General features: G+C 42.1%; 2 protein-coding genes and 3 long non-coding RNA genes across 5 annotated transcripts; 2 read left to right on the top strand and 3 right to left on the bottom strand.

Moving 5' to 3' along the window:
- Window positions 1–24: 24 nt before the first annotated feature.
- On the bottom strand, window positions 25–2,529 carry LOC110946501 (uncharacterized). The gene is made up of 3 exons (XM_051938387.1): window positions 1,636–2,529; window positions 1,348–1,462; window positions 25–1,213 (listed from the first exon to the last, which is right to left on the bottom strand). Exons 1-3 carry the CDS (start codon window positions 1,960–1,962, stop codon window positions 129–131), a joined length of 1,527 nt encoding a protein of 508 aa, XP_051794347.1. The 5' UTR covers window positions 1,963–2,529; the 3' UTR covers window positions 25–128.
- LOC127530953 (uncharacterized) lies at window positions 2,055–7,505 on the bottom strand. The gene is made up of 7 exons (XM_051938960.1): window positions 7,279–7,505; window positions 4,905–5,753; window positions 4,408–4,833; window positions 4,265–4,324; window positions 4,103–4,195; window positions 2,829–3,909; window positions 2,055–2,673 (listed from the first exon to the last, which is right to left on the bottom strand). Exons 6-7 carry the CDS (start codon window positions 3,815–3,817, stop codon window positions 2,055–2,057), a joined length of 1,608 nt encoding a protein of 535 aa, XP_051794920.1. The 5' UTR covers window positions 3,818–3,909; window positions 4,103–4,195; window positions 4,265–4,324; window positions 4,408–4,833; window positions 4,905–5,753; window positions 7,279–7,505.
- Window positions 7,506–15,477: 7,972 nt separating this feature from the next.
- On the top strand, window positions 15,478–21,466 carry LOC127530815 (uncharacterized). Its single transcript, XR_007937485.1, has 3 exons — window positions 15,478–16,060; window positions 20,961–21,023; window positions 21,127–21,466. It is a non-coding gene; the product is annotated as an uncharacterized LOC127530815 (long non-coding RNA).
- Window positions 16,968–19,604, top strand: LOC127530819 (uncharacterized). Its single transcript, XR_007937489.1, has 3 exons — window positions 16,968–17,192; window positions 19,022–19,130; window positions 19,291–19,604. It is a non-coding gene; the product is annotated as an uncharacterized LOC127530819 (long non-coding RNA).
- Window positions 21,462–22,932, bottom strand: LOC127530820 (uncharacterized). Its single transcript, XR_007937490.1, has 2 exons — window positions 21,968–22,932; window positions 21,462–21,884 (listed from the first exon to the last, which is right to left on the bottom strand). It is a non-coding gene; the product is annotated as an uncharacterized LOC127530820 (long non-coding RNA).
- Window positions 22,933–27,718: the final 4,786 nt, after the last annotated feature.

Below are 27,718 nucleotides of genomic sequence, written 5' to 3'. Positions count from 1 at the left end.
AAAAACAAAATGAGTAAAATGCACTGTACAAAACATAAACATAAAAATATACTGATAGAGGAAAAACAAAACTAGAACTAATATAAAGTAACTCCAGTTATTTACAGTTTTATGTACAAATGAAAAGTCTACTTCTGCTTTTCCTTCTCATTCACCCATCTGTCCCTCTCAACCTCATAGAAGGCAGACCTCTGGAACTCCCTCCATGTCAGCTCTTTGGTCATACCCTGGCTCCTGTACACAGAAAACACTTTGGAGGGACAGTATATATATTTTCCAGGCACCCCAGGAAACCCGGTGTGAATGTGAGGACTGCCTGGGCCCTGCTTCAAGGGAATGTGGCAGAACCTGCAGCAGCGTCCAGTGGGAGTTTTTGCCTCTACTTTCTTCTTTTCTCTCTCACTTTTCACCCTCTTCCATTCATCTCCTCTGTCCCTAGCACCTTCCAACTCCCTCTCAAAGAAGGGGGAAGCAGAAAACTCTTCAAAGGTCATCCTTGGGTTGGTCAGGCCTTCACTGGAGTACTTTTGATGCACTTTTGTAGAACAATAAAAGTACTTCACTGTGGCACTCTGATAAAAAAAGTGGATGGTTGATCCATCTCCAAGATAACGGGACTTTGGTTGCCCACAGGCCAAGCAGGTCCTCGTTCTCTTCTTCTCCTTGGTCTCCTGTTGTGGTGGCTGTAGAGGCTGTTGTTGTTGCTTCTGCTGCTTTAGTGCTTCCTGCACTATTTGCTCAACAGCTGCCCATGTCAGTGTTTCATGGCCTGACTGTACTGTTGGAGGGCTGAGGACTGGAGGAGGAAGAGTAGTCACAGGCACACTGGTGGTCTTGCTGCCTGTGGTTAGAGTGTGCCAGAGCTGCTGTGTGGAGGTCACCTGCTCTGAGCTGGTGTTAAAGGCAGAGTGGGTGTTTTTCAACTTGGCCAGATGTTTCACATATCGAGAGATATGTTGCCATGTTGTCGGGTGGACAAGGCTGTTTGGGTCAGTGCAAGTACTCTGAACCATGAATGCATATTCTGCATCCACCCTCCTCAGCATGTCCTTGGTGCCACGGCGCTTCACTAGCAGACCATCAATAGCAACTCTCATAGGCTGTGTCCACCGAGGATGATCCAGAACATGAATCAGACCACCAGCTTTAACAGGTCCTGTTCGAGTGGCCCGGGGAGAAGCAGTAATGGGGAGAGGGTCAACCGCTGGAAGATCTGTGATTGCAAGTAAAAGAAAAATATTATATGTATCAGTGTTGGGGTATCATAAAGAATAATGCAATATGTTTTTAAAGATAATTGTTTTGTCTTTTTATTATCAATGCACTTGGCCATACTAGCCTTATTACCTGACTCTGTCTTGTGAGGTGACACTGGTCTCATGAGGGTGAAGGGCTGGGGGACAGAGACCAGCTGAGCTCCAAGAACTGGAACAGGTTTCTCCAGGATCTCACCACTCATCTCCTTGAAACACAGCATAAAACATATACAATATGGTTAGGAGTTATTATCACTTTTAACAGAAAAAAGTAACACTTTACAGGTGCTTGACGGTGCAATTTTGGCTGCCAAAACATACAGTTTTATGGTCCAAAAGCAGTTTGAACAAAGGGGTGACGTGATGCTATTTTAGTTACCTGACAGGACACATCCATGTCAGCTTCAGGTTGATGTTCTTCAGCCTGAATCAATGGCTGTGGCACTGCCTCACCAACTCCAACTTCACTTTTATCCCAGTTGAAAACAAGGGGGCGACATCCAGGCTCCACATACCGCAGTCCAAATCTCTCCCCTGTGTCCCGCTGAGATGTTGTCAGAGCTGGGTACTTCTGCTGTCCAGTGACCCGTAGGCAGGAGCTGTTCAGATCAGCAATAAGCTGAGGATCAAAAACAGAGGGCAGGTTCACTCCCGGCTGTTTAAGGTCCACCAGCCTCTGGTAGTTCCAGCGAACCACTCCTGTCATGGCCTGTGCCTGGAAGAGCTCATTGGAGACCCGAGTACCAGTCACCCACTGTGCTTGGTGAGAGTGAAAACCCTCCTGCTGAGAGGTCCCTCTCACTGGGATCCACACAGGCACAGCAGCATGACATGGTTGAGCTGCACAGTGCCTCCATACCTGTACAGAACCCCCTCTCCCACCTCAGGGTCACTCAGGCAGCCTCTCAGAATGTGGACCCGCTGAATTCTCCACACCTTCAGCATAGAGGGCTTAAACAAAAGCTCATTGTTGGCATCTACTGAGAGATAAAAATGATGCAGGACATCCTCCACTCTCTGCAGCAGCTCCTGGGGCTGTGGCACTTTTGTCCTGCAGTGCTCATGAATGTGCTGTTTGGTGGGATTTGGTGGTGTGATCCCACAGAAGGTGTAAGCCTCTTTCAGCTTCTTGAGGTCATCTTGGTCCACAACCACAAAGGCAGCCGAGAGGTACTGGCAGAATCGACTGAAGGCAGAATGGTGCTCTGACACACACTCCCTAGTGAAGCAACGCATGCAGTGAAACAAGTCCAACTTAGCGTTTATGTCTTTGTTGAACTTGAGTCTGGCTGCGGAGATGTTGACCAGTTCACCAGAGGTTGCTTCTGCTACAATAGCAGCTGTGGTCTTCCAGCTGTCCCACAGAAGATGCTCCTGTTCTGCTGGATTTGGAACCCTGAAGGCTGCACAGCAGTCCCTGTAAAATCAAAAATATTTTTTCCTTGCTTCAGCTTTTGTTACAGTGAAATTAACTTTAATATATTATTAATTGTGTTTAAAAATAATTTTGATTTGTATTTGCAACAATAAAACTCTAATGAAATGTTATAATGTGTTCAGTGTGATAAATACCTGTCCACCCACTGGAAGGCTGCCTTCTCCAGTCCAGCAGCAGTGTAGCGTCGAGCCAGCCCTTCATACAGGGGACCAAGAGAATTCTCAGACTCGGACTGCAGCATGACCCAGCTGAGAATGGTCCAATGCTCACTCATCACAGCATAAGATGACATTGTGCCAGATGAAAGTACCACCTTCCTCGCTACTTTCCGAGTGTGGTCTGACCTCAGCAGCTTCCCAAATGTGCCCTGCAGGAGCAGATTTAGGAGCTGCTCCTGCCGCTGGTACTCCTGGACCAGGCAGTCCACCAAATAGTGGGAAGAAATGGACACTCCAGCCCAGCCGTCAGCATCGTCATATCCCCTGAATGGAGCAGGCTCTTCTCTCTGCCTTAGATGACCTGTGATGGTTCTCTGCCTGTAGACTCCAGCCTCAGCATCCCAAATGTTCTGCACACTGAGAAGATAAGCCAGATATGCCCGCTCATACTTGAGATGCAGTCCCTCTATCAACTGCTTGGTCATGTCCTCAGGTGACCTCCCACTTCTCCACAGCTCGTCCATCACCGACTTGCAAATGGCCTTCTTGTGGGTCATGAAAGCTGGCACAATCATGCTGCATCGCTTTGGCAGTTTCTCCAGCCACTGGGGCTTGTCAGCATGCCAGTACTTTTTACAGACTTTGCAGGTAAGTCTGGAAGCAAAAATATAGTACTGACCGCTGATGCCAACGATGACTCTTGGTCGTCCCACTCCTGAAGAAACTACCTGAGGATTAGTGCAGCCGGAAAGACAGGGCAGGATGTAATTATTCCTCAGCCTCTCCATAATTTGATTTTCTGGCTTCCAAATAAAAAATGGGTGAAGCTGAAAATGTTTGGGAGATGGGAGGTCTGAGACTGTGTCTATGAGCTCAGGTTGAGGAGGATGACGCCACAAAGGAAAGGGAACATGTCCTGGGGTAGAACCGGGCCACAGTCCTAGTGTTTGGAGCTCTGTCCTCATCCAGATCTTTTGTTGGTGAGAGCACCTCCACTGGACAATGTCATGGTCCACTAAAGCCTGGGCACGATGAACTGTGTGTGGGACATTAGAGGCTGCAAGGAGAATGAAAAAATATTGTTTATATTATTGTGTATAATAAGTCTTGCATTTTATCACTTATAATTTGAATAAAGCATTTGCCACTTATGGTATATTACCACAACAACTATATGTATTATATAAATAGATTTATTCATTGCATCTAAAATCATACAAAACGATGACAATAAATTCCATTGGCCTTACATGATGTTGAAGCAGGTGGCTGTTCCCCAATGCCCAGCTGTGTTGCAATGGCCAGTAGTTGAGGAGGAACTGGAAGAGGAGGCTTCAATGCAACTGAGAAAGACAAAAAGTGCATATAAACTCCATCATATAAAATTACTTAACACACATTAAGGGACTGACCTGTGCTGCTGTCAGCTGCCGTGGAAACAGGTTGAGCTGGATCAACATTCTGACCTGCTACTAAGAGAAGACGATTAATTGAATGAATGAGAAAAGTGCATAATAATAAAGAAAGAAAAACAAAAAAAAAAACTGTTACTGACCCGTGCTTGTATCAACTGTCCTCTGAACCGTGCTAACAGGAGGAACTGGAGCAGCAGTCTGTTTCCCTGATTCTAAGAAAACCAGATTGGTGTTAAACTATTAATATTGTTTTAATGTGCTAATTTAATGGCAAAATGTCTGCTCCAAAGATAAACATCATTATAAATGAAGACATGCCACTAATGCATACATCTAAGATGCAGGAACAAAACATGCAATAACACTTACCATTTTTGTTGACATTTTATGTCCTTAATATATAAGAGAAGAACAATAGAACACATGCATCAAAACACGCCAGTACATGGCCAAACAAAATCACTGAACGGCAGGATTCAGAACAGAATCCATTGGTGAGCGACGTGGTGAACCTGTGACTGAGGACACAGGCTGTGGACTGTGACTGCTGACTGTCTCTGATAGTCCTGAGAACAGAAAGAAGTTTTAAATAAAAGCATATGACAAGGCCTTCACAAGACTTACTCTCTCCTCTTACCCATGTATTTGGATGGAGAGAGCTTCAACATGTCCTGCTCTAGCTCTTCATCCTCTTCCATCACGACAGATAAAGAGTCAGAGAAGACAATCGGTATTACACACCCGAAGGCTAACTAAATATGCTTGAACAGAGTTGTACATTACTCAGAGAGTCAGCCACTGCACTTGGGGTCTCTGGAGGTGGGGACTGCTGTTGACTCTGCTGTTTCAGGAGGTACTGCTGCAGGTTGTACATTTTACTATTTTTTACACACTTGGCCCTCAAGATAAAGTCAGCATATCCATCACTCCTGCGCTCCCAGATCTTCTGCCAGGTGTCCTTGGCTCTGACCCCAAAGCCCACAACATTGTCCCCTTCAGACAGCACCGGTTCTGCTGGCTTCCTGGACTTTAAATATTCCTGAAGGTCCCTGATGTCTTTAAAGGAGCCAGCATAATCCAAGAAGGACAGGAGGCTGTCCTTACTGTGACCCTCAGGATTAAAAGTCCCCTCACTCTCCTCCTGCTCTACTTTGTTGAGCAGGTAGATTGTGTAGCCAACATCATTTTCAAGGAGCCAGCGGAAGGTTTGTCCTTTATATTTTCCAAACTGAAGGATATATTCTCCCATTACCTCCAGTTTGTCTGTTCTGTCGCCTCCTCGGCTTATAACTGTTGCCAAGGCTTTGGCCCTCACAGCCTCTTGGCTCTGTGCAGGGAAGGTGGGGGATGGTCTCCTCTTTAGCTCCATTGCCGCCACTGAAGGGTCCTGTCTTAGATGGCCAGAGGGACCCCTCCTGAAGGAGACTGTCACTCTCCCGGGATAGAAGCTGAAGCCTCTCCTCATATTTTACTATACAGAATCACACTGAAAATTATACCAAAATATCAGTGTCATTAGAGCAACTAAAAAAAATCTTTACGTATGAAAAAACAAAAACATTTAAAATACACTGTGGATGCTATAAATATATAATAACAAGCCATGTAATATTTATTAAAATATCTTAACAGTAAAATCAAACAGGAGTATTCTTTTCACAGAAACAGAAGACAGAGCTGTTACCAAATCAAAAATAACTCAACTTGAATCTGTCACTGTTTTCTCTTTGGATCTTATTGTAAAACAATGTGCATGCAAGGGGCCCTTTGCATTTTTACTTTAAGTTAGCAGCTGTAGATTTCTGTTTAACTTTATTTCTTTCCACCATTAACTCAGGCTGCTAGGCAGTGTTTGTCTCCGTAATGGCGACACCTTGTTTGGCACAGTAGCTTTACCCGATTCATGATTAAACTTAATGATGAGTCAATTACAACGTCATTAAGATTGTCAGTTTAGCTAAGATTCTTTTATAACTTCATATTTAACATGTACCTTAATTGATGCAAACAACCGTTGAAACAAAAGTGATGAAGAGTGTTGCTGTCGATGTCCTGGGACGCTCTCTCTGTGATGAATGAAACTGTAAAGAACAGCTTTTCTTAACTTTACACAAGGTAGAGAGTGAGAGTGGCGACATGACGGGTCCAAAAAATTTTGGTCACGTGATCTATCGGAGCCATTTTGTTTCCTATTCATGAACGCCGGTTATGCCTGTTAACGTTGTTTACAACGCAGAGAGTAATTCTAGGACTTTTTTGGCTTCATAAATACCTGAAAAATGACGGGCTGTTGTGTCTTTGGGTGCACAAATCGATCGGAGAAGGGATTACACATGTTTAGATTTCCCAGGAGTAGTGAAAGAATGAAACTGTGGGAAAATAAAGTCCAGAGAGTGGGATGGAAACCGACTTCATCATGATTTTTGTGCCAGGTTAGTCCCATGTATGTACTTTCATGTTACGATGTATGGGTGAATGACAGATAGAAAAGTTTGAAGTGATTTTAGGCAGTTGTGGTTATTTTGACTTTGACCATTTTCATGCATGGAGATGCATGAAATACGGGGTAACCCGTTAAACTTCAGCGGCCCATCTGAGCTTCGACAACAGCCTCCCTGTTCATTCACATGATTTCCAATTCAACAGACAGCTGACAGTTTTCTGTTTCCTATTTTCTGTTTTCCGTCCAACCTGCAGTCACTTATCAGCCTCATATGACCCGAACAGGCTCCGTGTTGTTCACCTGTTTCTGGGCTGTTAGCCGCCGTTAGCATGAGGATGCTGTTAGCCATATGCTTACAGCTGCAGCACCGTACAGGCGGACGGGAAAACGTATTTTACTAAATTGACCGAAGCTGCAAGCTCGATGATAGAAACATTATACACCCATGGAAAGCTTAGATTCTCATGAATCCGCCGGTATAAACCACTTTCAGATGTGATTATCACAGCGGGTAATATAAACACATTTGTCCAACAAACAGCAAATAAACGTAAACAGCACAACTCACCTTTGAAGGCTCAAAACTAGTCACAGATGAAAATATTCCACAAAACGGCCATAATCCAACCTTGGACATCCAGACAAAACAAGCCAGTAAATTATTTTGTCCAAAACATGTCTTGAAATCAGTAAACAATCCATAGTTTTCGTGAATGTGCACCTCGCGCTGCGCGTCCCATATTGAGTGAATGGAAACAAAATGGCTTCAAATCCCCAGTTGTCGCCACTCTCATTATAGAGGCACTCTAACACAAGGGAAGAAACAGCGCCCCCAATTTTACGCTGGTGGCCGCAAAGTGTATTGCACCCGTACTGTAAGAACTTACCATTGGAAATAAATGGGGAAAGTTAAGAAAGTAAGCTTAAATTAAAGCTGCAAGCAGCGATGGACGGGTCCTCGCATCCACGCTGGTCGGTGAATCCACGCACGTCCACCAGGTGGCGCTGTGACTGAGAGTGTATGTCGGCCTCTGAATCGCATCTGGACCAGAGTCCAATCATACATGTAAAATTTCAGCCAGACTGTAGCATGTTCAGAGCAGTTATAGAGCATTTCCTGTCTATCCACCAGGTGGCGCTGTAACTCAGAGTGTATTTCACACAGTGGATGTGATGAGGGTTGGACTCTGATCACTCATGAAAAGTTTCAGGCTGATTTGATCATGTAGAGGCCAGTTATACAGCATTTATTGTCCCTCCAACAGGTGGCGCTGCAACTGAGAGTGTCTGTTGGCCTGTCGATGTGATCAGGATTGGATTGTGATCACACATGGAAAGTTTGAGGCAGATTGGTGCATGCAGAGGAGAGTTATACAGCAGTTGTTGTTTCATGGCAAAGCATCAAAACTCTAATGGTCGCCATGGCCACGCCATTTGGCTTCTGGTTAAACTTTTGATAACTTTTCCAAACCAAGTCCTGCTGTGTGGACTGACAAAATTTCAGGTCTCCTGGAATTATCCCCGAGGAGGTATTAACTCTCAAAAATGAGAAAAATCATCAAAAATCTCACAATTAATCCAAGATGGCCGACTTCCTGTTGGGTGTAGGACATGGCTCCAAGAGGCTTTTTTGTGCGTCCTGATGTGCTCTATAAGCCTCCCAAATTTCATGGATGTAGGTGAAACATGCTGGGGGGGCTGTTTGTTAAAAATACTGTAGGGGGCGCTATAGCATGTGCAGTGCCGAGATGCATACAGTGTTGTTCCTTGGGTCAATGGTGATGTGTGTGGTAATTTTTGTGAGCATTGGAGTATTCCTAACCTGTCAGAAAGGGCTTTGTTTTTCATGGCGATATTTGGTTGCTACGGCAACAGCGTTGCATGAAATGTCACACCCTTCACAGTGTGTGATTGTCAAGAGGTGAAGACTCGACTGACCAATTTCCAGCATGATATCACCAAGTTTGGGGCCATTGTACCTGAAAATATAAGGCCTTAAACTTACTATTACCAACAGGTGGCGCTATGACTTTTTCAAAATTTATGAGTGTGGATGTGTTCAGACTGGACCTGGTATCCAGCATGTGAAGTCTGAGGCAGATAGGATGTTGTTCAGCTGAGATATGAATCGTTAAATTTTCATGGCGAAACATCGAAATTGGTTTGGCCGCCACAGACACGCCCTTTGATGACAAGTCACCATTTTCACTGGGATGCATCATCAATGTGTTTAGGCTGTTGCTACTGCATTTGAAGTGAATATGATCAACCGGGTAACAATAGGGCATGAAAGTGTAAAAGATGTCTATTTCCTGAAACCACAAGGTGGCGCTATGACTGTCAATGAATATCCCTATGTGGATGACATCAGGACAGGACTGTCATCATACATGTAAAGTTTCAGGCAGATTGGAGCATGTTGAGAAGAATTAGACACCAATTCCTGTTTCATGGCGAAGGATCAGTTGTTTGAGGCTCCGCCATGGCCACACCTTTTGGCTTCTGGTTGAGTTTTTGATAACTTTTCATCAGAAAGGTCTGGTGAATGTACTGGCCAAATTTCAGTTCTCTCAGACTTATCCACTAGGAGCTATAAATTTTGACAAATGTACAGCAAATTCAAGATGGCCGACTTCCTGTTGGGTTTAGGGTGTGGCTGTGATTGACTTTTTGGTGTGTCCTGATGTGGTGCATATGCCCACCAAATATTGTAGCTGTAAATAAAACATTGTGGAAGTTGGCCTAATGACCACTTTTTCAATTTTGCAGGTGGCGCTATAGAGCCATTTTTCCACACATATGCGCAACTCCCATAAAATATCAAATTTTTCGCCAGTCCTGATGTGCACGCCAAATTTCACGCGTTTTGGTTCATGATAAGGCCGCCAAAAAGGCAAGTCATTTCCCGAGGAGCGATTAAGTTTGAAAAATTTACAGCAAATTGAAGATGGCCGACTTCCTGTTGGGTTTAGGGCGTGGCTGTAATTGACTTTTTGGTGTGTCCAGATGTTCTGCATATGCCCACCAAATATTGTAGCTGTACATGAAACATTGTGGCAGTTGGCCTAATGACTACTTTTTCAAGTTTGCAGGTGGCGCTATAGAGCCATTTTGCCACGCACATGCGCAACTCCCATAAAATATCAAATTTTTCGCCAGTCCTGATGTGCATGCCAAATTTCACGCGTTTTGGAGTATGATAAGGCCGCCAAAAAGCCAATTTACTTTACGGGAGAAAAAAAAAAAAAAAAAAATAATAATAATAATAATAAACCCCAGGGTTTCAAAAGGGTCCTTGGCACCGCTGGTGCCTTGGACAGTCGGTGCCCTGGCACCGCCTGTCCTTCGCACCCTCGGTGCTCGGACCCTAATAATAAACCCTAGGGTTTCAATAGGGTCCTTGGCACCGCTGGTGCCTTGGACAGTCGGTGCCCTGGCACCGCCTGTCCTTCGCACCCTCGGTGCTCGGACCCTAATAATAAACCCTAGGGTTTCAATAGGGTCCTTGGCACCGCTGGTGCCTTGGACAGTCGGTGCCCTGGCACCGCCTGTCCTTCGCACCCTCGGTGCTCGGACCCTAATAATAATAATAATAATAAACCCTAGGGTTTCAATAGGGTCCTTGGCACCGCTGGTGCCTTGGACAGTCGGTGCCCTGGCACCGCCTGTCCTTCGCACCCTCGGTGCTCGGACCCTAATTATAATAATAATAATAATAAACCCTAGGGTTTCAATAGGGTCCTTGGCACCGCTGGTGCCTTGGACAGTCGGTGCCCTGGCACCGCCTGTCCTTCGCACCCTCGGTGCTCGGACCCTAACTATACGCGACCCGGTCTGGTTCGAATCCCGGGGTGGGCCTGGGATCTTTCTGCATGGAGTTTGCATGTTCTCCCTGAGCATGCGTGGGTTTTCTCCGGGCACTCCGGCTTCCTCCCACAGTCCAAAAATATGCTGAGGTTAACTGAGTACTCTTAATTGCCCGTAGGTGTGAATGCGAGTGTGATTGTTCGTCTGTATATGTAGCCCTGCTACAGACTGGCGACCTGTCCAGGGTGTCCCCTGCCTTCGCCGGAGTCAGCTGGGATAGGCTCCAGCACCCCCCCCCCCCCCCCCCCCCCCCCCGCGACCCTAGTGAGGATAAAGCGGTGTATAGAGGATGGATGGATGATTATATTGATACTCCATACATGATTTATATATGTAGTATGATTTTCTCTGCTATATAACTTATATATGTATATATATATATATATATATATATATATATATATATGTGAATGATGTTGATACTCCATCTATGATTTATATATATTCATTTTCTCTGATATATAACTTCTATCTATTGTTTTATATAGAAATATGTGTTCATTAGTCAGTATTTTGTTTAATATATTGTCTCTTCAAATTATTAAAATTGACTTTACTGCCATTATCTGCTTCTCTAACATATATTAGTGTGTGTGTGTGTTTACAGTGTTTGCAAAATACCTGTCTCCAGTCGAGCTTAATATCAGAATATTCTATTACCTAGTAGAACTCATAAAATAAATTGTGGGTGCCCCAAGGGTCAATTTTAGGTCCAATTCTTTTTAATGTATATATGCTTCCCCTTGGAGACGTCATCAGGAGACACGGCATCAGCTTCCACAGTTACGCAGATGATACACAGCTGTACATCGCCGTGTCTCCTGAAGACACAGGGCCAATTGATGCTCTTTTTAAGTGTATTTTAGATATTAATTCATGGATGGCAGAGAATTTCCTACAGCTCAACCAGGACAAAACAGAGGTCTTAGTCATTGGTCCTGAAGGCAAGAGAGAGAAACTTTTACCAAAACTACAAGATTTTAAACCAACACAATGTGTAAAGAACCTGGGCGTCATTTTTGACTCTGAGCTGAATTTTATTCCACATATTAAAAATGTAACAAAAATAGGTTTATATCATCTTAAGAATATAGCCAGAGTCCGCCCATTTCTCTCTCAAGCTAACACGGAGGTGCTGATGCATGCTTTTATCTCCTGTCGTTTAGACTATTGTAATGCCCTGCTCTCTGGTCTCCCCAAAAAGACCATCTCTAGTCTGCAGTTATTACAGAACTCAGCCGCACGTGTGCTGACGAAGACCAGAGGGCGGGCTCACATTACACCGATTTTAAAATCGCTGCATTGGCTCCCCGTGTGCTTCAGGATCGATTTTAAGGTTCTTTTATTAGTTTTTAAATGTCTTAATGGTCTTGGGCCCTCTTATTTATCTGACCTGCTTTTATCATATCAACCCTCGCGGGTCCTGAGGTCCTCCGGCACTGGACTTTTAATTATTCCTAGAGTCAATACAAAAACCCACGGGGAGGCTGCTTTCAGCCATTATGGCCCTCGACTATGGAATAGCCTGCCGGACAGCATCAGGACTGCAGAGACTGTTGATGTTTTTAAAAGGAGGCTCAAGACTCACCTTTTTGGTTTGGCTTTTAACTAATTTCTTTTAAACTTTTAATTCTTCTATTGTGTTATTTTTACTTCTTATATTCTTATAGCTCTTCTGCATTTTATCAGTATTATATCTTAAAACCTTATTATTATTATTGTTTATTATTTACTATTTATTTTTTATTACTATTTATTATTTATTTATTTGTCTATTTTATCTCTACATTTTTAACTTTCTTAAAGCTTTTAATTTTTATGCATTATACCTTCTTTTTTTTTTTACGTTAGTCTTTTAGATTTTAGCTTCAGTGTTTCCTCATGGGAGGCCTCCACACTGGGATGTATGCCCGGTCTGCCCGCGGGGGGCGTTGCCCTGGAGGCCTCCTGGGCCCGCGGGGCTGGGGCGGCTCTGCATTCAGTGCGGGGTATGCCCCTGCCCATCGGCGTCTGGGTGGTCTCTGTGGCGGCGCTCTCTGTGGGCTGTGACGCATATCGGTGTGGAGGGCTCCCATAGGTGTTTCCCCACATGGTTCCTCAGTGCCCTGCCGTGTCTCAGCACCGTGTTATGTGTATGTGTGTGTGTGTGTGTTTTGTGAGTGTGTGTGTGAGCGCATGTGTATATACATTGTATGTTGTGTATGTGTATATATATATATATTTATATATATATATATATATATGTGTGTATATGTATGTATGTATATATATATATATATATATATATGTGTGTGTGTGTGTGTGTGTGTATATATGTATATATATTGTTGGTTACACTATGTTTTTTATTCTCTCTGTTGTTTTATTCTTTTATTTTGTGAAGCCCTTTGTGTTGCATTTTAAATGGATGAAAGGTGCTATATAAATAAAGTTTGATTTGATTTGATTTGAGTATTATTGTTATTATTATCTATTATTTCCGCTATGAATAGTAAAATACGCCGAACCATTTGTCCTGTATCAAAGCTACATGTATGACGTTTACAGCAAAAAAATAAAAATAGAAAATGCGTGAAAATCAGTTTATTATTCAGAGTTAAGATGAATTAAATGCGCTGTCAAACAGCGCTGAGTGGAGCGGGTGACCGGACCAAGATGGCGGCCCCACCGCTCGTCAGCCCCAATAGGCAGTAGCAATCGATGCGGCGTCTACTCTTTGGCTCAGTCCCAAACCGCCCCCTACACACTCCCCGGCTGAATCCCAAACCGCACCCTACACACTATCCCTACACACTACCCCTCCGTTTGCGCGTTCCCGTGGAGGGTCCTCCATATTAAGGGCCGTCCCAAACTGCATAGTGCGGAGGGATAGTGGACTGTTCAGCCCTTAAATAGCGAGTCTGCATCGATGCTCACTCTGGACAACTTTTTCAGGAAGTGCAACGTCGAAATGGAGGAGGAAACAAACATATTGATGTGAGTTCCACATGCGTCCATTATTTCTCCCACGCCTTTATCACACTGACAGAACATCACAAAAAGAGTGGTGTAAAAAGATAAATCAAAAGAAATAAATCTTCTTCTCTGCTGACGTTTGATTTAATTGTGCACCCCCTGACACCTTAAAATTTGAACACAACTGACAGAATTCATTTATTCATTTGTTGGATTTGAAATGCCAGATAATAGGATTGGAAAACATGTGAGTGAAAAAAAAGTGGGATGCTTTCGTCTTCTGGAAGCAGCAGCGATCCTTGTTAGCTGCAACCTGTGCCACAGCGCTACAGCCATGCACAGTAGGCGTCTTTCTGTTACCATGGCAATGACGTCTTCCGTTTTCCGGTGAGGCGACAGGGCATCCCATTCCTGACGATCGTATTTATACCCTTCCCCTTCAGTAATAGGTGCCCTCCACAGCTGCGAGTGTGACTTCTTTTGGAGTGACACTCGGTAGTGGAGGGGGAGTGTGTAGGGGGCGGTTTGGGATTCAGCCTCCCTCCACTACCGAGTGTCACTCCAAAAGAAGTCACACTCGCAGCTGTGGAGGGCACTTTAATTGAAGGGGGAGGGTATAAATACGATCGTCAGGAATGGGACGCCCTGTCGCCTCACCGGAAAACAGAAGACGTCATCGCCATGGTAACACAAAGACGCCTACTGTGCATGGCTGTAGCGCTGTGGCACAGGTTGCAACTAACAAGGATAGTTGCTGCTTCCAGAAGACGAAAGCGTCCCACTTTTGTTTTTACTCACATGTTTTCCAATCCTATTATCTGGCATTTCAAATCCAACAAATGAATGAATAAATGAATTCTGTCAGTTGTGTTCAAATTTTAAGGTGTCAGGGGGAGCACAATTAAATCAAAAGTCAGCAGAGAAGAAGATTTGTTTCTTTTGTTTTATCTTTTTACACCACTCTTTTTGTGATGTTCTATCAGTGTGAAAAAGGCGTGGGAGAAATAATGGACGCATGTGGAACTTACAGTGCCTTGTGAAAGTATTCGGCCCCCTTGAACTTTTCAACCTTTCGCCACATTTCAGGCTTCAAACATAAAGATATAAAATTTTTATTTTTTGTCAAGAATCAACAACAAGTGGGACACAATTGTGAAGTGGAACAAAATTTATTGGATATTTTAAACTTTTTGAACAAATAAAAACCTGAAAAGTGGGGCGTGCAATATTATTCGGCCCCCTTGCATTAATACTTTGTAGCGCCACCTTTTGCTGCAATTACAGCTGCAAGTCGCTTGGGGTATGTCTCTATCAGTTTTGCACATGGAGAGACTGAAATTCTTGCCCATTCTTCCTTGCAAAACAGCTCGAGCTCAGTGAGGTTGGATGGAGAGCGTTTGTGAACAGCAGTCTTCAGGGGCCTATTTCACGAAGCAGGTTTTACAAACTCTGAGTTTCTTCTACAACTCTGAGTTGATCTACTCTGAGATAGAAAACTCTGAGTTTTCGGTTTCACAACAGCTGATATGAGTTGGGTTAATCAACTCGGAGTAGTTTGACCCGGGCTGAATCCCAAACCGCCCCCTACACACTATCCCTACACACTACCCCTCCGTTTGCGCGTTCCCGTGGAGGGTCCTCCATATTAAGGGCCGTCCCAAACCGCGTAGTGCGGAGGGAGAGTGGACTGTTCAGCCCTTAAATAGCGAGTCTGCATCGATGCTCACTCCGGACAACTTTTTCAGGAAGTGCAATGTCGAAATGGAGGAGGAAACAAACATATTGATGTGAGTTCCACATGCGTTCTTTATTTCTCCCACGCTTTTTTCACACTGACAGAACATCACAAAGAGTGGTGTAAAAAGATAAATCAAAAGAAGCAAATCTTCTTCTCTGCTGACGTTTGATTTAATTGTGCCCCCCCTGACACCTTAAAATTTGAACACAGCTGACAGAATTGATTTATTCATTTGTTGGATTTGAAATGCCAGATAATAGGATTGGAAAAAATGTGAGTGAAAAAAAGTGGGACGCTTTCGTCTTCTGGAAGCAGCAGCGATCCTTGTTAGTTGCAACCTGTGCCACAGCGCTACAGCCATGCACAGTAGGCGTCTTTCTGTTACCATGGCAATGACGTCTTCCGTTTTCCGGTGAGGCGACAGGGTGTCCCATTCCTGACGATCGCATTTATACCCTCCCCCTTCAATAATAGGTGCCCGCCACAGCTGCGAGTGTGACTTCTTTTGGAGTGACACTCGGTAGTGGAGGGGGAGTGTGTAGGGCGCGGTTTGGGATTCAGCCCCGGAGTTACGCGCGTGCACCGCAAGTCTGAAAAGACAGCATCAATGGAACCCCGATTCGACGAGTCACCATGGAAACGGGGAAGCGAAAGGCTGCGTTTTTGAACTGGAAGTTTTTAACGCGCTCATATGGCGAGTTTGAACACGTTTTTAGAAAGAAGTGCAACACCGCTGCAGCTGCAAAAGAGAGAGAGACGGCGTAGAGAACACTGCTGCCCGTATCAATGCGTAAGTTTAAATGTAGTCCTTTGTAATCATAATAATATTACAGGGAATAACTGTCTGAATGGCAGCCTTGTAAGTTATTTAATTTAGGTGAAATCCCGACGGGGCAGCAGCTTAAGATGAAATATAAAAACACTGTTCAAACAGGTCAGACCTCGGCATTATTTCATGGAGGTACTTCCTGTTGATCATGTTTTACATTGTAAAGTAGCCTAAATATTAAATGGCTGTTTGACTGTGCAGTTGTTTTATCCACACATAGCCTAAATGTCTGCATCCATATCATGTCCTGCTAAATAATTGAGCCTATTTAAACTAACATAGACTTCTGCTCAGCCAACAGAAAGAAAGCAGATGCCTGTAAAACGGTGGTATAAAATGTCATGGATGCATATATGTATATATATATATATATATATATATATATATATATATATACACATATGGCATGCCGTTTTGGAAATTATATATATAATGAAACTTGATATATATATAATGAAACTTGATATATATATATAATGAAAGTCGATATATATATATACAATGAAAGTTGATATATATATATAATGAAACTTGATATATATATAATGAAAGTCGATATATATATAATGAAACTTGATATATATATATATATAATGAAAGTCGATATATATATAATGAAACTTGATATATATATATAATGAAACTTGATATATATATAATGAAAGTTGATATATATATATCGACTTTCATTATATATATATATATATATATATATATATATATCAACTTTCATTATATATATATCAACTTTCATTATATATATATATATATATATATATCGACTTTCATTATATATATATCAACTTTCATTATATATATATCAACTTTCATTATATATATATATATATATATATATATATATATATATCGACTTTCATTATATATATATCAACTTTCATTATATATATATCAAATCTTTTTTTCCTACCGAGCCCCGGAAGGGACATGTCCGTATGGCGAAGCGACAATGAAGGACACTCACCCGGACGAGAATTTTATTGAGTTTTATTTTGAAATCGGCCTGAAATACACAGACATTCAAGCAATGCGATGCGCTAAGAGTCTGCCATGCAGACCAGCGATCCTGATAATGGTAAGTTTTATTTCTCCAACATCCTGCTGTTATCCTACTATGAATACGCTAGCTACAACAGTCCCACATCAGTATTATGAACGTTCCGCCAGCTAACGCGGTCCAGACACCGGATCACTGATTAGAGGTTGGCGTTGAACTATGGGAGACGCCAGTGTGTCGTCATTTGCTATGGTCACGTGGTACAAGACTGCTACTGGTTGGCAAGAACCGGCAGTAACATAACGGCTTGCTACGAGAACGGTATCGGGTTTGAAACAAATACGTAAAGTTATCGCTTTTCATGAATGAAATTGCTCATGTATTTACCACAGTGGTAATAGCGTGTGTAGTTGTTGGTTGTACGAAGCGTTTTGAGAAGGGATCAGGCTTGAAATTTCACCGAATACCGATGTCAGGAGAGAGAAGATGGCGGTGGCTTCAGCCATCAACAGGAAAAATTGTACCCCAGTAAGCAGCAGAGATCGTGTTTGTGGCTCCCACTTTTCTTCAGGTAAACTATTCAACAGTTTAGCATGTTTAGTATGTCTAACTTTGAGCGTATTTACCAAAAGATATTGATTTAGTGTCGCATCCTTCGGGTGAAGCGATCTCTACACTTTTGGTTTGGTTCAGTGTTGTCATGTGTTACCGATCGCTTTTTAGGCGATGAAAGTATACTAAAGTCGAATGAAGCATATTCAATAACATCTCCTTAAGCCAGCAGCCTCCTATTTGTAACCATATTTGTTTCTGTATGCGTCTAGCGATCGTTTTTTAGAATTGTCCTATTTTCGATCACCAATGCTGTGCGTCTGTTACTGTTACATAGAAGCCATACTGGAGACAAAAAATACAGCAACTTCTTGACGTTTCTTTGACATCTTGTTGAAGATTAACAGAAGATATATTATTTTTAATTCATAACTATATATTTTTGGGTGGGTGAACTGCCCAACGGTGTCAATCAATTAAAAATAAATGTCGGTGAAGGAAATGTCCGGCCAGAATGAAGGATCGTCAACCCGCCCAGTCTTCAAATTGTAGGGATCTGACAAGGTTTTACTGTTTCCCTGATGTCTCAGCTTACTCACGTATATTTGTCGGGCCTCAGGTGATAAGGATTGAGCATAATCGGACAATTTCACGAAAGGATAGTTCGCATTGCTATCATCAGCCATTGTTCCTCTGGTTCCTCTTGCCAACCAGCGCCGTAATCACGTGACTTCGTGACGTCACTATTTGTAAACACTGGCGTCTCCCATTGTTTGCCAGCCAGTTAGCCGCTGGTAAGCTAACAAGCTATGAAACAACTCCTTATAAAACCGGAGGAAAGCAGCAGCAATATTTCAGTCCAAGACCTGTATTCAGAACCTCCCACGCTGTTACACAATGACCCATTAATCATATTACTGAACTATATGGTTATCATTGAAATTTTCCTTGAAGAACCAGTGAACTCTTTGCGAACACATTTTAATTTATGTGTTGATTATGTTTCGTATCAGTAATATAAGTCTAAAAAACTGATTCAAATGATCAAGTTAACACAATGAAGTAAAGAGTACTGGTAATCTGCAGCTATTTTCATAATTTCAAGGTAAAATTCTGATGTGTGATTTTCTAGCTTTGCAGATGTGGAAATCCAATGCACTGATTTCTTATACACAGATGCTTTTGGTGTTTTTTGTTGTAAAATAAAACAAGGCATTTATCACTGTTGGAAATTATTACAGGTATTATTTGTAACACTTTCTAACATTGTATGGACAAAGCAATAAATCAGTTAATGGATAAAATCATTTGTATTACAGATGCTATCAACAGCATGTCTTGTTCATTTTATTTAGTTGTCGGCCTTGGATGATGAGGTCCAGTTACCAGGAGCACTAGTCTGCAGCTTACTGGTTCTGTCCTGCAGCTCCTCCATGCTGTCCTCCTCTCTACAGACCAAATCAAGTAAGATCTGTTTAGACTATGCAGACATCAACATGATCAGTATGTTATCTTTTGACCCATCCTAAAATCACAAAATAGAACATTTACTTTAAGTTAACTGTGTTTATGAAAATAGAAAATAATTACTGACAACTAGTACTTTTTGGATGCTTTTATGCAGGAAAAGGGAACCAGGAAGCTGCTGTGGATCCTCTGCAGTATCTGGAGAGGTCAGAGGAACGGTTCTTGGAACAGATCGGAAGACACCAAGACGTGACCTCTGCCATGCTCCAGAACATCCAGAAGATGAATGAAAACCTTGGTTGCACTGATGGGACGCATGGTGTCGGTGCTGGAGCAACTGTCCCAGAATTAAACTGCATTGTTGACTATTGGCTTTTCTAGAAAATAAATCTTTTTTAGTACTTCACCTGTTTTGTATTTTACCCATGCACTTTGGGTGAATAAACAGAAATTTGTGATGAGAGATGCAAATTTTGTCTATAATCTACAGAGACTTTATTCAGTGTTCAGTGCACACTTTTGTTACACACATTTTGACAGATAAGCAGTTGTGCTTTTCAAGCAGATTTTAGTCAGAAACATCAGTAGCATATGTTGTTGTTTTTTTACTGTTACACCAATCTAGGTAGATAAACTCCACTACTGCAGCAGATATATTATTGAAATGTGCTTCTATTATGTGTCTACATACACTGCTCACAAATAGTTATTCAACTTTTGGGTGAAATTGATGGAAAATATAAAAAGTGCATGCTGTAGTGATATAAAAGTAGGGTATTTAACTAGAAACATGAAATAGTGATTTCCTCATCTCAAAAAATTTGATTGAATCAAAAGCTAACAACAGTGGAGGGTATGTCACAATAAAAATGTCTCAGTTTGGACAGAACAGCAGCCTTCAGCTGAAATCCAGTACAATTGTGTCCCACCAGTGGCGTGATCATGGATGTGTCCAGGCAGCAGCTGCCCTCTGCCTCGTAATTAGCCTTAAGACCAGCTATAAAGATAAACATAGATATTATCATTATCATCAACATATGGTGCATGTGTTTAACCTTTAAGCTATGTAGGGATGCAAATGTAGTCGAAGCTAAGTAGCTAAGCTAATGCTAACACGTTCAGTGTTCAGAATCAAAACATCTCTAAAAATTACCTGTTTTCTCAAACGTAGTCACCGTTCCCTGTGACAACCATGAAGACAGATAGATAATCACAGAAGAGCTCATCTGAAGAGCAAATGTCCAATAAGGTTCCTGTTTTTGTTTGCCATGTCCTTCCAGGGCTCAGTAGGAAAAAGTCTGAATATATGGAATGAAACTTTGAATAGATGGAATGAAAATCTGAACATTCTATATTCCGACTTTCATTCCATATATATATATCTCAACTTTCATTATATATATATATCGACTTTCATTATATATATATCAAGTTTCATTATATATATATCGACTTTCATTATATATATATCAAGTTTCATTATATATATATATCAATTTCATTATATATATATCAAGTTTCATTATATATATATCGACTTTCATTATATATATATCAACTTTCATTATATATATATCAGGTTTCATTATATATATATCGACTTTCATTATATATTTATATATATATATCGACTTTCATTATATATATATCAAGTTTCATTATATATATATCGACTTTCATTATATATATAATTTCCTAAACGGCATGCCATATATATATATATATATACACACATATATATATACACCTTGTAATTGTAAGTAGGCAACACTCCAAAGATTTATCCAAATGGTAGTTTAAGTTTACTGAAACATGTCACTGATCTAGGATGAAGAGGATGAAACTGTGTCTGCTGCCTTTACAGAGGGGGATCCAGACAGGCATATAGAGGTATGTTACTGATATTTCTCTTCTCATTCAGATTTTGGGTGGAATATAGAGTGTGACATTTAGCCTACACTGAAGTGTTGCACATTCTCATCCTTTTTAACAGAGCATGGCTGGACAGCAGCAGGATGGTCCCTCATCTTCCACTGCACAGACTGACACAGTGAGATGGATGTTCAGGAAACACCAGAGGTTCATTCTGTGGAATTCATGTGCAACTGTATAACTGAATGTCCTCTATGTATTCCCAGTTATCAGTAAAACGGATTTACAAACTGCATTTGCTGAGAAAAATCCAAAAAACAGATTAGGAGGGCAGATCTGGAAATTGAAAGACTGGAGCACAAGTTAGAGGTGGTGATGGTCACAGGTGAATTATGTTAACTACTGGAACATGAACTGAACTATCTGTTTTATTTGTAGGAAATAAAGAAGAGCAAATGAAATGTGTATCATGTCTTTATTTGCTGTGGTGGTGATGATGGTGACTTAAACTCTAAAGTGATTATTGCATACGGTGTCTCTGACTGCTCTGCTGTCCTGGATAGCTGCAGGTGGATGGGCTCATCATCTGGGTCTTCAGTTTGTAGGGCAGGGTGTTGCTCTCCTCTAATAGTGGTAATATTATGAAGAACAACACATGCGACAGTAATATCACAGGTCCTCTCAGGGGTCACCCTGAGGAGACGTAGGCTCTGGAAACGGGCTTTCAGCAGGCCTATGGTCATCTCCACCCGGGCTCTGGTCCTGCAGTGAGCCCGGTTGAAGTTCTGTTGGGGGCCTGGTTCAGGGTCAGGGTATGAGGTCATCAGCCTGGGTTGGCATGGTAACCCCTGTCACCCAGCAGAAGGCCATCAAACTCTCCTGTAATGTATAGTGGATACATCAGAGTATAACAAAGGAGGGAGACAAGAGAATTATATTGTGAAAATCTTTAGGCTGCTGACCACGCTGCAGTCTGTTGCTCAGGTTAGACTCTCCATAAATCCTGGAGTCATGAACAGACCCAGACCACTTGGCCTCCACATTAGAATGATGTGTGCAGCATCACATATGATCTGGACAGTGCAGAGAATGACAGATGTTGAACTATGATGCAGTCTTTAACATTTAGAAACAGTAGTCAGTCTACCTGTAGCCTACCTGCACATTTATGCTGTGAATGGACTTCCTATTCATGATGCGAGGGAACTGTGATGGGGAAGTATGTGCATCTATGCAGCCAATCACACAGAAAACTTTTCTGACTGTCCTGCATACAATTGTCTTACTGTAGTACTCTGCATCTCCGACATCATATAAAAACTTTCATTTGAAAAGAACCGCAGCGCAACACACAATATCTGCTGGATGTGAGAGCATGACTGCGGCTGGTAATGTAAATGTAAGGATGGATTAGGTTGTTTATGTAGATTATGGACTTGAAACGATTATGAAACGGTACCGCTCAAACCGATAATTGTCCGGAAATGCGAGAACATTTATGCTCGGTCTGATAACAATCTACCGACGAATATTTAATTATCTGTGCAGTAATGCTGCTCCTTTATCCACTGGATCGTTAATAAAAGCTGTTCTACGCCAAAACTCGCCCGCTTACTGACTGAATGAATGAGGAAATGAAACATCGTGTGTGGCTGAAAGAGGGCGGAGACGGAGAGAAACTCGAGGTTTTCTCAGATAAACCTGCTGGCGAGCAGGTTAGAGTCATAGAGTCTGTTACTGCGGTAACTGACCGAGAGTTGAAGTTATCCCTCTTTGTGAAACAGGCTCGAGTTACTCCGCATTCCCTGGTTAGAGGTACCTCGCTTCCTGAAACGGAAAACTCTGAGTTTCCCTCATTTCAGGGTTAACAAACTCAGAGTTTTCACTAAACCTCCTTCCTGAAATAGGTCCCAGCTCTGCCCACAGATTCTCGATTGGATTCAGGTCTGGACTTTGACTTGGCCATTCTAACACCTGGATACGTTTATTTGTGAAACATTCCATTGTAGATTTGGCTTTATGTTTTGGATCATTGTCCTGTTGGAAGATAAATCTCCGTCCCAGTCTCAGGTCTTTTGCAGACTCCAACAGGTTTCCTTCCAGAATGGTCCTGTATTTGGCTCCATTCATCTTCCCATCAATTTTAACCATCTTCCCTGTCCCTGCTGAAGAAAAGCAGGCCCAAACCATGAGGCTGCCACCACCATGTTTGACAGTGGGGATGGTGTGTTCAGGGTGATGAGCTGTGTTGCTTTTACGCCAAACATATCGTTTTGCATTGTGGCCAAAAAGTTGGATTTTGGTTTCATCTGACCAGAGTACCTTCTTCCACATGTTTGGTGTGTCTCCCAGGTGGCTTGTGGCAAACTTCAAAACGAGACTTTTTATGGATATCTTTGAGAAATGGCTTTCTTCTTGCCACTCTTCCATAAAGGCCAGATTTGTGCAGTGTACGACTGATTGTTGTCCTATGGACAGACTCTCCCACCTCAGCTGTAGATCTCTGCAGTTCATCCAGAGTGATCATGGGCCTCTTGGCTGCATCTTCTCCTTGTTTGAGGTGAAAGTTTAGAGGGACGGCCGGGTCTTGGTAGATTTGCAGTGGTCTGATACTCCTTCCATTTCAATATGATTGCTTGCACAGTGCTCCTTCAGATGTTTAAAGCTTGGGAAATCTTTTTGTATCCAAATCAGGCTTTAAACTTCTCCACAACAGTATCTCGAACCTGCCTGGTGTGTTCCTTGGTCTTCATGATGCTCTCTGCACTTTAAACAGAACCCTGCGACTATCACAGAGCAGGTGCATTTATACGGAGACTTGATTACACACAGGTGGATTTTATTTATCATCATCAGTCATTTAGGACAACATTGGATCATTCAGAGATCCTCACTGAACTTCTGGAGTGAGTTTGCAGCACTGAAAGTAAAGGGGCCGAATAATATTGCACACCCCACTTTTCAGTTTTTTATTTGTTAAAAAAGTATAAAATATCCAATAAATTTCGTTCCACTTCACGATTGTGTCCCAATTGTTGTTGATTCTTGACAAAAAATTAAAATTTTATATCTTTATGTTTGAAGCCTGAAATGTGGTGAAAGGTTGAAAAGTTCAAGGGGACCGAATACTTTCACAAGGCACTGTATATCGAGATGTTGTTTCCTCCTCCATTTCGACATTGCACTTCCTGAAAAAGTTGTCGAGAGTGAGCATCGATGCAGACTCGCTATTTAAGGGCTGAACAGTCCACTCCCCCTCCGTACTACACAGTTTGGGATGGCCCTTAATATGGAGGACCCTCCGCGGGAACGCGCAAACGGAGGGGTAGTGTGTAGGGAAAGTGTGTAGGGGGACTGAGCCTTTATATATGTCTATGAATGCTCCTCTTCTTCTTCTTCTTCTTCATATCCGTGCTCATAGTGTTTCAGGTGCATTACTGCCACCTACTTTACTGGACAGTTTATTTCAAGGCTTTATATTTTCCTTTAACAAGGCTTTATGTATGTTTTCCTTCCTCAATGCAAAATAAGTTGTTAAGATTAAAAATATCTCCATCCATCCATTCTCTATACACCGCTTTATCCTCACTAGGGTCGCGGGGGGTGCTGGAGCCTATACCAGCTGACTCGGGCGAAGGCAGGGGAAACCCTAGACAGGTCGCCAGTCTGTCGCAGGGCATTAAAAATATCTAGCCCACATTTCTTTGGTTCTGTATTTATGCTTTTATACATCTGAAAGTGACATATAACATGTTCTATGCTTTCTTCATCTGAGCCACACTGACACATTCAATTGGCAGTTTTCCTATTAACCACATTGTTCAATTTAAACCTGTATGTCCTAACATTAACCTTCTTATTATTGCTTGTTCTCTGGAGTTCTCTCCTTTTTGCTCTATTTGATAGACATGACATCCTTTTTTCCTTGATTCTTTCCTGTTTCGGGACATACTTGCTTGTACGTTTGCCTTCTCATTCTCCTCAGTGCCATCCACATAAGCCAAATAATTGTTTCTATATATAGTAGTCTGAATCTTACTTGTACTTTTATATATTCATATACTTGAATCCATCACATGTCTGAGATGTCTGAATATGACAGCATATTTTTTGGATCGTTTCTGTCTAGCTCCCTGATAATTTTCTTGTCCAAACAGTTATTCTCTTGTTCCGCAGTGTTGGACATCCACCTGCCTGCTGTTCACTCGTCAGTATCTCTCGTCTAGCTGAACCCCCCCTTGGATCTCCCCTCACACATTCCTTGACGAATGCAGCACCTGTCACCACTCCTGCCACACACCACCTCTGGCCGCCTTGCCCTGCTTCGTTCCCTTCCAGTCTGTCGACAGTTAAGTTCCCAGTTCAGTCTCCAAACCAGTCTAGTTTATTGTTGTATAGTTAATTATTAGGTTTGTAGTCTGCCGTGTTGGTGTATAGTAGTTTCCGAGTGTTCTTACTGAGTATTTTTCTGCTTAGTGTTCTGATGGTTGCTTTTGGCCCTCGTGAGTTTAGTTCTCAGTATTTTGTAGTTGTAAGTATCTCCTAGTGTGTTCCGGTTATTTCGTGTCGTTTTGGCATTGTGTTTCTCCGTAATCTGTAGTATTGTTCTGTCTAACTTTCCTGGCTTTGTTATACTCTGTTCAGGTTAGTTTCTTAGAATGATCCATTCCTTGACTGCAGTCTCCTATTTCTGTTTGGCCCCTCATATCCCACAGGTTACTGTCTAGTTTCCTGACAGTTTTGCTTCTCAGTCTGCGTCATCCGTAAAATGTCTATTTCTCTAAGAAAACTATTTTATTTAAATTCCTGTCTGTTGTGTCTCTGTTGCCTGCAAGTGAGTTTCAGTATCGGCACCATAACAAAAGTAGGTATTTCCCTATTAAGATACCATCCCAGATGTTGCTATTCTCATTTGCTGTATTGTAAAGGTGCCCCATCAACATACTATCTCTGTAAAACTCCTATGGCACTAGGCTGGCACCTTATAGTACAAGAGTTTGACAACAATAATTTTCAAAATACAGTGGTGGAAGAAAGTTTTTGGACAGCATTGAAATTTTACACAATGTCAAATACTATCAAAAATACTTGTGGAAAAATCTTTTTTGTGTTTCAAACTGGCTGTATTAGACAACACAAAAAACACAAATTATTATTTTTTGCTTATTGTTTACAAGAAAAGCTAGAAAAGCTAACAAAACTAAATTCTTGACAATTTCAATATGTCAGTTCTCAACATTGAATCAAAATCAACAAATAACATGTTTTGCATGATACTGTAGCTAGGATACAGACTCAACATCCTGAGGCACTTGTAATAATATCAGGAGATTTCAATCATGTCAGCCTCTCCTCTCATCTGACTGGATTTACACAGTTTGTTAACTGCCCTACCAGAGAGAATAAAACCCCAAACCTGCTGTATGCCAATGTCAAAGAAGCTTACAGAGCTACTGCCTTACCACCACTGGGCAGGTCAGATCATAACTTGGTTTATCTGCAGACCTGTTACAAACCTTGTGTGCTGAGACAGCCTGCAAATAAAGTCAAAATCAGAAGATGGACTCCTCAAGCTAGTGAAGCTCTAAGGGACTGCTTTGAATCAACAGACTGGAATGTGCTTCTGGAAACAGATGAGGACAGTATGAACATTGACAGACAGGTTGATTGTTTTACTGAATACATCAGCTTCTGTAGAGACACAGTCACACCTGCAAAGACTGTTCGCTGTTTCCCCAATAACAAACCATGGATCACAAGTAACATAAAGGCAGTCCTCAACCAGAAAAAACAAGCTTTTAAAGATGGTGACAAAGAACGGCTCAAAGAAGTGCAACATGAGTTGAAGAGGAGACTGAAGGTGGCAAAGCTAGAATACAAAAAGAAGATAGAGAAGAATTTTCAACACAGTAACATCTGTGATGTGTGGAGAGGAATCAATACCATCTCTGGACACAACAATAAAAAGAAAAGGGGGCCAATAGTGAGTGATGTAGAAAGAGCTGACGAACTCAACTTGTTCTTCAACAGATTTGACACTAGACACACCTACTTCCACTGCTACTCCTCCTTCTTCTCCTCAACATATGGAAATCCCCACTATAGCTCCTCCTTCTTCTCCTCTGTCTCCTCGGCTGAATCCCAAACCGCCCCCTACACACTATCCCTACACACTACCCCTCCGTTTGCACGTTCCTGTGGAGGGTCCTCCATATTAAGGGCCGTCCCAAACCGCGTAGTGCGGAGGGAGAGTGGACTGTTCAGCCCTTAAATAGCGAGTCTGCATTGATGCTCACTCCGGACAACTTTTTCAGGAAGTGCAACGTCGAAATGGAGGAGGAAACAAACATATCGATGTAAGTTCCACATGCGTTCTTTATTTCTCCCACGCCTTTTTCACACACAAAGAGTGGTGTAAAAAGATAAAACAAAAGAAACAAATCTTCTCTGCTGACGTTTGATTTAATTGTGCACCCCCTGACACCTTAAAATTTGAACACAACTGACAGAATTCATTTATTCATTTGTTGGATCTGAAATGCCAGATAATAGGATTGGAAAAAATGTGAGTGAAAAAGTGGGATGCTTTCGTCTTCTGGAAGCAGCAGCGATCCTTGTTAGTTGCAACCTGTGCCACAGCGCTACAGCCATGCACAGTAGGCGTCTTTCTGTTACCATGGCGATGACGTCTTCCGTTTTCCGGTGAGGCAACA

The sequence above is a fragment of the Acanthochromis polyacanthus genome, chromosome 18 (genome assembly GCF_021347895.1).
Source record: "Acanthochromis polyacanthus isolate Apoly-LR-REF ecotype Palm Island chromosome 18, KAUST_Apoly_ChrSc, whole genome shotgun sequence".
Classification (NCBI taxonomy): Eukaryota; Metazoa; Chordata; class Actinopteri; family Pomacentridae; genus Acanthochromis; species Acanthochromis polyacanthus.
Note: the sequence above shows the minus strand (reverse complement) of the source record. Positions and strands in the feature narration are given on the sequence as shown.